Consider the following 12,516-nt stretch of genomic DNA (forward strand, 5'->3'; position numbering starts at 1 on the left):
CTCGGGATCCTGAATCTTCCCTCCTGGGGGTTTTTGGTTTTGTGTGTTTCTGTAGTATTTGCTTAGACTAAATCTATAAAACATGTTTCCCCTGCCACTTCTGGCCACTGATGTTTTTTGTTTTTATTTTCCTTATTTTATGCATAAACCTGCTTCCTAGAGGTCACCCTTATGATCGTATTGCTTATTGTTCAGCCACATGTTGCTCAGAAATTGTGTTCAAATACCTTAAGCCAATAAAGTTTCTACTCTACACTGATGGATCTGGATGTAGGCTGATGAGTCTGTTCAAACCTCAGGCAGTTCTCAAGTACCACCCAGATTTTTACTTTTCACTCTTCTCTCTTGCTTCTCCATGGACCAGAGAGGTATGTGTAGCTTGAACCTGCTCCAGTCTCTGTGTCCAGATGCAGAGCCTCCCCTCTGCTTGCAGGCAGGGGGCTCAACAGGCCCCTAGAGCTGCCACACTTCTTGGGACTCCCTGTTTAACCTCCTGCTACTCCACTAGCCTATATATTGTCCCAAACCCAAACACAGACTAGAGGAACCACTGCCCCCCCTAACTCCACCCACCCTGCACACACACACTGCTTGCCACTGGGATCATCACTTCAATAGACAATACTCCAAATCAGGTGAATTTGACTACCCACCAGCAAGGCCGGTTCTGAAGGAAGCAGCCTCAGACAAAAATGTCACAGACTCTGTGACACACAGACCCCAAAGTTTAGTACTTTTCATGAATGAAAGCTTCTCTGTCATAGATCTTTGGTGGATTACTAGAGCACAGAAATGGTTGGTTTTTGACAATTGCATCCAGCTTCTTAGCTGTTACTGGGGGAAAGATTTGTCAGTGGTTTCTTTCCATCATGCGAGAAGTAAATTCCTTCTAGATTTGGAATATCCTACACATACAGCCTTGACCTTCCCCACCAAGTCCTGGGCACCCCCACCCCACCCCATCATCCAGAATTCCCTCTTCAGACTTTCCTGAGAATGTGTAGACTCCTGCCTATCTTTTAAAGACCTAGATGAAAGGTACCCACCCTCTCCTGATGGTCCCAGGTCATTTACTGGGTCCTTTCCTTCCCTTGCACAGCTCCTTACTGGGAATGTGTACTCTTCCTGACTAGTCACATGGGCCCCACCATCTTTTGACATGTGTATCTCTCCCTCTAAACCGAGTTCCTTGGGGCCAAGGGTTCTCTTCAAGGTGAAGGCCAGACCTTGAGCATCTTGTTCCTCAAATACCTAGGCCAGAGCATGATTCTCAGGAGGGGTTAAGTGGATGTTTGCAGAAATCCTGCCTGAGCAAATTCATGACCAGTAACACAAATGGCGCCATAACCATTACTTTGCTCATTGTCTCACTGGGGACTGATGTGAAAGGGAAAATAACAGAAATGATTCAGTTGTTGTTTGCTTTGGACAGTATTTGAACATGATCTGTTGGTTGTTAATATTAACTCTGGTTTATCCATGTCGCTACCCTCACGGCAATATAAATAAGGCAGGGGCAGATACAAAGAGCTCGTGGCAACAGCAACTCCTCTGGAAGGTAAGTCACCTTTCTCTTGGGGACAGAGTTGACTCTACCTGAGTGTGTGTTTCATTGCTCCTTTTTGCCATGTTTTAGGTAGTACCTGCCTTAGGGAAGATGATGGAAAACCCAGTGGGCTAAGCGTGTATGTGCATTTTCTGGGATCTCATCCCTGCACAATTTTCTCCACCCCCTGGAGGGGGCAGGGAAGGAGGGGAATGATAGGCGGTGGGGAAATGGGAGGTAGGGGACATTGCTGGGGGGCTGGAGAGGACAATGAGGGCATGGGCCAGGCTGCTCAGAGCCAAGAATCTAGTTGACAGGAACCAAGGTCTACGGGGCTTCTCTGTCACATGAAGAATTTGTACTCCAGCCCCTTGAGGCTCATGGGGAACCAGGGAGAGGAAATCATGATTTATACTTTAAGGAACCCATCATGGCTGCAAAGTGGCTGGAAGGGTCAGTGGTGAGGAAGACTGAGAACCAGGAGATGTTTTTCAGTCACCTTGGTTGCCATAACAAAATGCCACAGACCAGGGCGAGGTCGGGGGTGCTTAAACAGCAGAAATATGTTGGTCGGGCTGCCAGCGGGGTTGAGTTCTGGTGAGAACCCTCTCCCTGGTTTGCAGATGACCATCTTCTGGCAGTGTCCTCACGTGACCTCATCTTCATGGGTATACACATGGGTAGGGACAGGGGAGAACCAATGCTCTGGTGTCTCTTCTTGCCTGAGCAGTAATATATGGCCATTTATAAGGGACCATCATGACCTTGTCTGACCCTAATTGCTTCCCCTAGGTTTCCCCTCCAGATACCATTATATTTTGAGGGATATAAACCTTAATCCACAGCAGATACTATTTCGGTAGCCATGACAAGAGACGCCATGATGTTGGATCACCAGACACATGCAGAGAAATGGACTCTGTCTCAGAGTTGTGCCAGGAACTGTAGGAAAACCAGGGAGGGAAGACAGGGCCCTGCCCTAGAGATGGTTGAACTGAACATAAACTCAGGGCATGGTTCACATCTTCTCCCTTCCCATTGTGGGGTGCCAGAAATCCCACCATAAGAGCACCCTTCAGATTCCAGGCCTGATTTCTGGTCCCAGTCAGTCATGGGGGGCATATCTGGGGGCAGAGAGAGGTTTTTACCCTGATAATGGGTCAGGGCAGTAGCTGTGAGGACCAGGAGGGCCCACGGGAGGTGGCCAGGATTTCCTGAGATGACCTTGCCAGGCCCTTAGTTCAGCTCATGGCCTAGTTACCTGAACACCACCATCTGGGCTTCCTTTCAGAAATCACACCTGGTAGCCCTGAAGCTAGATATGGCCTCCATCTGGGCTAGATGATGTTAGCAAGCACATTTGACAAGACTGAGTTGTTCATGCAAAAATCTAGGTTTCCAGCTTCTTCCGAAACCTAAAAAAAAATTCTGACACCACTGAGCCAGCACTCCCACACAGTAAGCCTGGCTGGAGCTGAGTGGTACCTGCCTGCCTCTGACCTGGGCACACATCTCCCTTTGCCACAGTCCCCAATGCTTCTTACTGCATGATACTTGCTGGCCTTGTCTGGGTGTACTTCTGGCCACATCTCTTTAGCATTTGAATCTACACTCCTTGATTTATATCTCTCCTTGGTTCTTCTTCTCTTTCCACACTTTTCAGGATGTTGTCATGAGCTCTGTATTAAAAAAAAAAAAAAGAAAGGAAAGAAAGAAAGAAAGAAAGAAAGAAAGAAGAAAGAAAGAGAAAAAGAGAGAGAGAAAGAGAAGCCTCAGTGTAGAGCGGTGCTCGAAATCATAGAATGTCATAGTGACAAGGGGCGCTAGGACTAGGCTGGGGGAAGCAACTTGCATAAGGACCCACTTGCAGCACAGGCCAGAGGCAGGATTGGATCCCTTGTCATCAGGTCATTCGTCTTCAATTTGTCTAAAGTAGTGTTCCAAAATGGTTTAGCCATTTCTCATTAGCCTTAGTTAGCATCCTCCAATCAAGGACTAAGAGTAACCCCAGCACTCAGGTAATAATGGACCCTTTCTCAAGCCCCTAAGCATGGAGAACACATTTCATAGAACGTTCACTGCCATCCCCACCTCTTACTTCTGTTTACAGCTCCCTGGATTGCCACAGAAATGTCCCACAGGAAAATGCACCTGGCTCTCTCTCTGGCCCTCATCCTCTGTGGCCTTTTTAATAGCATCTTCTGTCAAGTGAAACAAAGATCCAAATGGAGCATTTACCCAGTCTCGTCATGGGAAGTTTCACCTGTCCACCACAAGATCGAAGCTGGCAATAAGGCTTTTGCCCACAAATTGTTCAAAACCCTGTTAATGGAGCATCCCAGAAAGAATATCATCTTCTCCCCTCTGAGTATCTCTGCCTCCTTCGCCATGGTTTCCCTGGGGACCAGATCCACAACGCTCACCAACCTCCTTGAGGGCCTTGGATTTGACCTCAAAGTCATCAAGGTATGGGACGTGCACCATGGCTTCCAGAGTGTCATCCAGATGCTGAAGCAGCTAAATAGGGCAGGCCACCTGATGCATAGGGACATGCTCTTTATTGATAGCAATAGGAAGATCAACTCACCGTTTCTGTGGGACACACAGGCGATGTATGACGTGAGGGCCCGGATGATTGACTTCCGAGATGTAGTAAAGACCAAAAAGCAAATCAATCACTTTGTGGCTGAAAAAACGCACAAGAGAACCAAGGAACTCATCACCTCTCTGAACCCTCACACTTTCTTGTTTCTTGTAGACTACATTTTCTTCAAAGGTAAGGTTTATCAAGGGCATCAATTTCTGTTTAGTGGTAACATCTGCCCCTTGTGTTTCCTGAAAGGTTTCAGCTAGAAAAAAAAAAATATAGTTTTGGTCATTATATCCCATTTCCCATAAGCTGGTAAATTCAAAACTTTTAATTTGCTTTTATTTCATTGTACTACCAAGCATTTTTTAAGTGTTTCTGTTCCCAACCCTTTCAATCATATCATCTGCCAAACTTAAGCTATTTTTGAGTAAAATGGAGTAGCTCTTGATGGGAGAAAGATTCCATGCAGGAGTATGTGTGTACCCATGTGGGTTCAGGCTTATGTTTTTCTGATTAAAATTCTCCCTCCTTGAATAAGCTCAACAATTTTAAATGGATTTTTTTTGTAATAAGACTTCTCAGGACTCTTTTTTAAAAATTGTCTTATTTGGTTTAAATTCAATGAATTAACATATAGTGCATCAGTAGTTCCAGTTGCAGAGTTCAGTGATTCATTAGTTGTGTATAGAATTCTTTTTTTTTTTTTTTTTTTTTTTTTTTTTAGAATTCTTAATCCACTAAAATAGGCAGGAATTTTCAAAGAAGGGGTGTTGTGGTCACTGTTTCCCAAATTATTTGACAACAAAATTTTGTCCTGGTCTTATAGTGGCAGAGGCAGGCAATATTTTGGGAAACATCTTTTGGGGAAATACAGATGTAAAGAAATCCTATGGTAAATATCTTCAAAATCCATGTTTTTGCCTTCCTTTCCTTTGCATCTGTCTGGACTTTTAAATGCTCTATTCTCTGAGGTTCAGGGATCACTGGAAGGAGGCTGCTTCCTTCTCAAGCCCCTCACCGCTGGGGTCCCCAGTCACGTGGGTGCTGACTCCTTCTCCAATAGGTCATTCTTGGAGATTTTTCCTTCCTGATTCCCCTAGGCACTTGGGAAATGGCTTTTCATAGCAACCTCATGCACAAGGAGGACTTCTTTGTGGATAAGCACACCACTGTGCCAGTGGACATGATATGGAAGACGGGACAAATGATTTACAGCCGATCGGAGGAGCTGTTTGCTACAATGGTTAAAATTCCTTTCGTTGGAAACATGTCCATAGTCCTTGTGCTCCCAGACGTGGGACAGCCTGACTCTGCTGTAAAAGAAATGGTTGTTCAGAGGGCTACACTCCTGAAATCCAGTAATATGAGGTATGTTACTCTAGAGGGTCATTCTAGATTCACATTGAAATTTTGCTCAGATCTCACTTCCTCTGAACAGAAGTCTTATTTCAGGGGAATTGAGTATCTGTTATTTCCTAGCATATTTGTGGAAAATGAAATAAGCCAAGTGGGAAGAATGGTGGCCTGGCTTCCTTTATCAGCCAGATGCCCCTGAAGCTGTCTAAATGATGGTTCTGGTTACACCAAAAATCTACTTCATACAAGCTCTAGGGGGTGGAGAAAACAATGTATTGGAAAGATGCATATAAGGGGGTAAACACAGCCAGGTGTCATGAGGGGTTGGACAGGGGACAGCAAAATCATTGGGAAGTCTATCTCCCTGATACCACTCATCCTTACTCCTCACCTCTCTGGCTCAGCAAACCAGCTTCCACCAATTCAGCTCATGGTTTACTCACCCAACACGTATCTTCAGAGCATCTCTCCCATGCCAGTCACCGCTTAGTGCTGGGAATGCAATGGCTAGCCACACATGTCTGCCATTGTGGGATCTCCAGTCTGGTGGGAGAGGCAGTAAGTCAACTAATAAATGTATAAATTCAACTTGCAGTAAAACTATGGAAATAATGAGTAGGGTGATAGAATAGAAGATTCAGAAGTAGAATATTCATTGGGGATCTTAATTAGGTATGATGATCAGAGAAGGATCCTAAGAGGTGAATTTCAAGCTGAGTCCATTGTGGACAGACATGGCTCTCTTCCACTCAAGCAAATGCTCTACTCCAGACTGAATCTAACACATTTCTGTTCCCTAGAAGGGAGAGTTGGATTGATCCAGCTTAGGTACAGTATCCACCACGCTCCAATCAAATATGGACAAATCACATAATGAAAGTATGATTTCCAATGGCCCACTGATTTTGGGGGGAGCAGAGGCAGTCTTCAGGCAATAAATGTGAAGTCTGGGGAAAAAAAATCTCCAAATAGTGCTCGCCACATGCCATGTAGGAGCACAAGCTCCTGCCTATGCAGCATCTTCTGTGGTTGAGGGCCACAGTGGAGCATGTCTGCTAACATCTACCATAGCTGTACTTCACACAATGTCATGAGTGGAACAGGGGTTTACACCAATAGAGGAGCCCAACTGAGTGGGTTACAATCCATTCAGAAGCTTAATATCACATGGACACAGGTGAAAATGTATTGGTTTGTGAGCAACACAACGTGCTGAGTGAGAGGGATGGCCCTATGCACTAGATCTCCTGGGCCGCATTTCAGATCACTGCTCAATTAAATCCCTGTTTATAGCTGGAGGGATGGAGGGACTCAGGGCTGGATCCCCTGGCCTGACCCTCATCTTCTCTTAGATGGGAAGCCTGTGAAGAGCATAGCTTGAATAGTAAGCTGTATTTTAGGCAAGTGATTTGTCTGGAAATGTAAGGTTAGAGCTCATGCTCCAGGACTGTTAACCTCTCCCCATGCAAGCACCCATGCCTCATCTTTCCTTAACTCTCTTTTGGAAGAGGCATGAAAGCATAAGCAAAGTGTTTATGGAGAGATGTATCCAGCTTCCCTGTGGTTTTCACTCCTGACAGATGGGTGCACATAATTATGCCCAAGTTCAAGATCTCCTCCAAGATAGACTTAAAAAAAATTCTTCCCAAGATGGGCATCAGTAATGTGTTTACTACAGGAGCAAACTTCTCAGGCATCACAAAGGAGGATTTCCCAACTATTTTTGAGGTGAGTAGAGCAATTTCTAGAATTTCTGTTTTATCCACAACAGTTCTGAATGAAAAACAATTTAAAAAGATAGAAGTTATAAATCTTGTCCTGGTCCATTGGATTTTGGGGTTCCTGGGTGTTTCAGACACAAACAATTGCACCAAGCACTTTTAGAGGCTCTGGAGATATAGTTGCGAATGAGCCTAAGTCTTACCCTCATAAAGGTTCCTTCCATTCTCCTGATGAGGTCAGACAACGAACATGCCAACCAATAGATAAATATATACCATGTCAGTCAGTGATATGTTCTGTGAAGGCAGGATAATGGAGAAACTGAAAAGCATGCTGGGGTGCAGTGGGTTGGCTTGGGGTTGGTTGGCCAGGAAAGTCCTCAGGTCAGGTTGGTCTTCAAACAAAGGTCTGAAGACAGAAATAAGAGACCAAGAGAACACATTTAGGGGTTGCATGTTCAAGTGCATCTTGAGGGGGCCATGGGCTTGACATCCTTGAGATACTCCAGGGAGGCCGACACACTTGAATGGTGCATGTGACCCTGAGAGGTGGCTGGTAAGGTCAAAAAAACAGGTAGAGGAGGCTACATGGGTCTGCAGGTCCTGCCAGGCCTGGGAGCTGTTCTGATTGACATGGGAGACCCCCAAGGCTGACGCAAACAGACTTGTGTTTTATAAAAGATGACACTCCACAATGTGGAGGAAATGTGGCCAGTAACCCAGATGAGAGGTGAATGTGGTTTGATGGGGCAGTGGTGAGGAAGCCCTGTGTGCAGAAAGGCCAGCTCTGTAGATGCTGGAACCAGCCTGAGACAGGAAAGACGGAGAAACAGAGGGTGTAGATGAGCAAGCAGAGACTGGCTCTGTCAACTTGAGATGCCTATGAGACATCCAGATGCCAGGGAACATTTGTGGGCACAGGAAGTGTCCTCTGACTACTCCCCCAAGGTCATAGACTGGCTGGCTGCTCTGTGGCCACCCTGTAACATACTGCCCAGGACATCACTAACAATCATAATCCCTCATCATGGTACAGCACTTGAAATATTACAGAGCAATTTTTCAGGTTTCTCTTACCTGATTCTCCCACTGACCTTGGGGAGGGGACAGAGTCTGTTCTCTGAGGGATGAGTGAGATGTCACTCACAGAGGACTTTGGATGGAGTTCTCAAGGCCCAGACCCCATGGGGTGTGGCTCTTCTGGGCCACAGCTTTCCCTATTGTGTTCAATTCACACAGAATCCTCTGGGCAAGCACATACTGAGTGTGGGGTGTTGGGCTGGCACTGATGGATGGTGTATCCCTCACAGTATGGGAGCAAAGTCACTATGTTCTGGGTAGGGCCTCCTGTAGATCAGAGGGGTAGGCATGGATTTTCTGGCACAAGCATATCCACATGGAGGGAAAATTGTCCACGCTTGGATGGAAATATGAAATACTAGAGCCTTCCCTCTCTCCCTTTCTCTCTACCACATCCTACTCAAAAAGCATTAGACAGGCCCATCCTCATGATTCAATGGGATCTTTTCCTAAGCCTTCAGACCACCCAGCTTCCCTCTGAGTTCTATTCCTCTTTCCTCTCATTTAAACCCCTTAACTCTTTCTGCCTGCACTGGGAGAGACAGAACTCAGCAGTGAGTGTGAACCCCTTCCTGAGGTGTCTGGCCTTCAAGGGTGGATCCTGATGGCTGAGAGACTCAGTGGTTCCTCGGGAATGGGAGCCAGTGTTTCCACACCCACCATCAGCCATGGAAGGAGCTTCCTCCCTGCCCTGGGCCCAGTTGGCCCCGGCTTGTTCTCAGGCCAGCCAGGAGAGCTCATGCCCAGAGCTGAGACAAGACTTGTTTCTCCCCAGGCGATGCATGAAGCCACAATGGAGGTGAGCAAGGAAGGCAAGATGGACACCTCCAAGGACATGGACTCAAGGAACACCATCGCCTGTCACACATATACAGCAACCCCTTTGGTTGTAAAATTCAACAGACCTTTCTTCCTGTTTGTGGAGGATTGGATGACTCAAAGAGCAATCCTCATGGGCAAAGTCTTCAACCCCATAGCTGAGTAGAAATGGGGCCGGGTTCCACAGAGTTGGAATTCAGCTGTTCCTGAATAAAGTGAATAAAACTAACTGCTATTGAATCAAAAGAAGCTGAGTCTGAGAAGTGTGGGCTGAGAATGGAGTTGGAATGGGTCATTGCTGGTCTTCTGTCCTGGAACAGGGCAGGATAAGGAGAGGTGGGGGGCCTGCTTTGGACACTTTGGCAGGTGTACCTCTGTCCTGAAAATGGATAATATACACAGGGAAGTGATTCTGAAGGATGTCAGCAGGGACTTAGAGGGTCTCTTTAGTGTAGGGCTATCTCGTTGGCTTTGCTTCTTGCCCAGCTCAAAGTCAGAGCCTGTGCACTCATCTACTCAATGGAAACCATATGACTCTGCCAGGAAGCCTCAGGCAGGAAGCTGGGTGGGCAGAGGCAAGGTCCCTCTCCAAAAAGGAATACCCACAAATGCCTCAATGAATCTCTGTGTGTCCACCCAGCTCCAGGGGAAAATAGGGTACCTAGGAAAGCAAAGACACTAAAATATTTTGGCAGCACTTTCTCTGCCCATACCACTTAGGAGAAAGTTATTATTGCCCCCATGGTATAAGAAGTAGCATGGATGAGGTGGGAGGAGCCAGGAGGATGGTCATGCACAGAATGGTGTGGGCGTGTATATGTGTATGTGTATGTGTATGTGTGTGTAGGAGAGTCTGGGACTTGGATTGTATCCTAGTTGGCCATACACCTATGACCATGGTGTCTGATGGCAGCAGGTCATTTGACAACAGAGGTCTGACCCAGAGGCCATAGGCATAGCTGGCAAAGACATTGACCAAATAAGCTGACCCAAGAATGACACCCACAAGGCTGGACCTCACCTAGGTGGGCTAGTTCAGAGCAGTGACCCAGAGAGGACTAGGCCAAGGATGAGTGTGAAATAGAACTGCTCTAGTAGAGAACCAAGGGGCCATGCTGAAGATGCAAGGCCAGGAATGAGATTGGGTGCCAAGAAGAGGGCACGAGGGGTTGCTAAGCCATGTAAGGCCATGGCCAAGTGGGGGTCACCTGTGTGTATGTGTGTGGGGGCATCTTAGACCCAGGGGAGGAATGAGGGAGGGCAGAGCCAAAAAAAAAAAAAATCCACTGCGTGTCCAACAATGATGGAGTCTATGATAGAACACAAGCATTTTCTTTTCTGGGGATGATGTGACCCTGGGGGAACTCCATTTGTTACCAGAGAAGTCACCTCAGGCCTTGAACTTTCACCACTTACCACATGAGTTCCAAGATAGGAGAGGCCTGGGAAAAGGCCACAAGAACAGCCTGGAAGAGTAGCTTAGAAAAGACACTCCCCTGAGAGAAGAGCAATGAGGTAGATTGTTCTAGAAAATGCAGAGGAAGTGGTGTCACAGCATCACCAGATGGAGGAAGGCCTGCAGATCCCCACTTGTGCATGTTTCATGTCCAAGCAGATCCACGGCAAAAGCAGAGAGGGTGCACTGAGGGCCTCATGTCCCACAGAGTAGATGGCATCCTTGGATGACAGAGGGAGTATAGTGTCCCTCATGCTGAAGGGCGCTCATGGATTCCATTCGGTCCTAATGCCCCATATGCTGAAGGATGAGCATGGGGGATGGTAGGGGCCTTGTGTCCCACATGCTAAAGAAGAACGAGCAGTGATCTTAGCAAAGGCTAGCTGCCCACATGTCAGAGGACCTCACAGACCACAGTGCCCCAACATGTGGTGCCTTCAGGGGAGGCCAGGACAGGCTTTTTCCTGATGCTCACTATGAGCTGGGGGTGATTGCAAGGAAGAGTAGAAGGTGAGATGAGTTTAATCTCATTAGAAGTGTGTAAAAGCACACTTTTATGTTGACGCTGAGATGGCATGTACAGGTGTGATGTCTGTGCACCAGGGTCAAAGATTTTCACCCCAGGAAGAAAGCTAAGTATCCCCTAAGAGATGGTGCTCAGTCCTCTTTCCCACCTGGATGTACCATGCATATGATTGGCTAATTTTATGTCAACTCGGCTAGGCCATAGTAGCCACATATGTGGTCAAACATTATTCTGGATGTTTCTGTGAAGATGTTTTTGGAGAAGATTAGCATTTAAATTGTTGGACTTCGGGTAGAGCAGAACGTTCTTGATGCTGTGGGTGGGCCTTATCCAATCAGGTGAAGGTTCACCGGCCAACCTGCCCCAGGCTAGAGGGAATTCCACCAGCAGATGGCCCTAGTGCTTGAACTACAACATGTGCTCTTCCTGACCTCCAGCCTGATGGACTTACTATGCGGATTTTGAACTTGCCATCTTCCATAATCACATGAAACAATTCCTTAAAATCTCCCTCTCTTTCTCCCTCTGCTTCTCCCTCTTGTTCTCACTCCTACTTTCTGTGGGCCAGGAATTGCAGAGACAGCTGCGCACATACAATAACATTTGCTTCCCACCACAGATGTGTGAGGTGGGCTCTATTGTGTCAGTGTGTGGCATTGAACCCAAAATGTGAGACTCCCAGAGTTGGATCTTCCTCTTCTGCATGTGATAAATTACTGTAAAGAGCCGAGTAATTTATGTGCAAGCCAAGAGTGAACTGGATTCCTATTTGGTGAGAAGAGAACTCTGGCCATGTATTTCAATTATCTTGTTTATTAGTAGTGCAAATGGGACCTTAGAAAACACCCAGAAAGGGACGCCTGGGTGGCTCAGTGGTTGAGCGTTGGCCTTCGGTTCAGGGTGTGACCCCAGGATCTGGGATCGAGTCCCACATCAGGCTCCCTGCATACAGCCTGCTTCTCCCTCTGCCTATGTCTCTGCCTCTCTCTCTGTATCTTTCATGAATAAATAAATTAAATATTTTTTAAAATAATAATTCTACTTTCTAACAACATTTGACTGTTTTCTCATATAAATAATATACATGCTCTTTGTGAGAAATTAGGAGAGTACAAAAATCTACAAAGGAGAAAACAGAAGTCACCCCGAGGTGACCTGCCATCACCAAAATTTAACTCATAAGAAACAGTCCATCAGTTCCAGCCTTCATTCTAGATCCTGGGTGATTCATGGTGAACAAGAGTCAATGATCCATTTTATGGGGATTCAAAACAGCAGGAGAGAAGATTTTCTTCCATGTTCTAATTTCCTTCAGTCTTCTTTTTTTCTATATGTGGATGATATTTATTTAAAGTATCAGTAAAGGGATGCCTGGGTGGCTCAGCAGTTGAGCATCTGCCTTTGGCTCAGGTCATGATCCCG

At 46.4% G+C, this 12,516-nt stretch overlaps 1 protein-coding gene across 1 annotated transcript; it reads left to right on the forward strand.

Annotated features, from left to right (window-relative positions):
* The first annotated feature begins 1,549 nt into the window (after positions 1-1,549).
* On the forward strand, positions 1,550-9,305 carry LOC121493927 (uteroferrin-associated basic protein 2-like). The gene is made up of 5 exons (XM_041760279.1): positions 1,550-1,558; positions 3,657-4,322; positions 5,237-5,504; positions 7,073-7,220; positions 9,069-9,305. The coding sequence occupies exons 2-5, from the start codon at positions 3,677-3,679 to the stop codon at positions 9,276-9,278; spliced, it is 1,272 nt and encodes a 423-aa protein (XP_041616213.1). The 5' UTR covers positions 1,550-1,558; positions 3,657-3,676; the 3' UTR covers positions 9,279-9,305.
* Positions 9,306-12,516: the final 3,211 nt, after the last annotated feature.

Source organism: Vulpes lagopus, chromosome 6, assembly GCF_018345385.1.
Source record: "Vulpes lagopus strain Blue_001 chromosome 6, ASM1834538v1, whole genome shotgun sequence".
Classification (NCBI taxonomy): Eukaryota; Metazoa; Chordata; class Mammalia; order Carnivora; family Canidae; genus Vulpes; species Vulpes lagopus.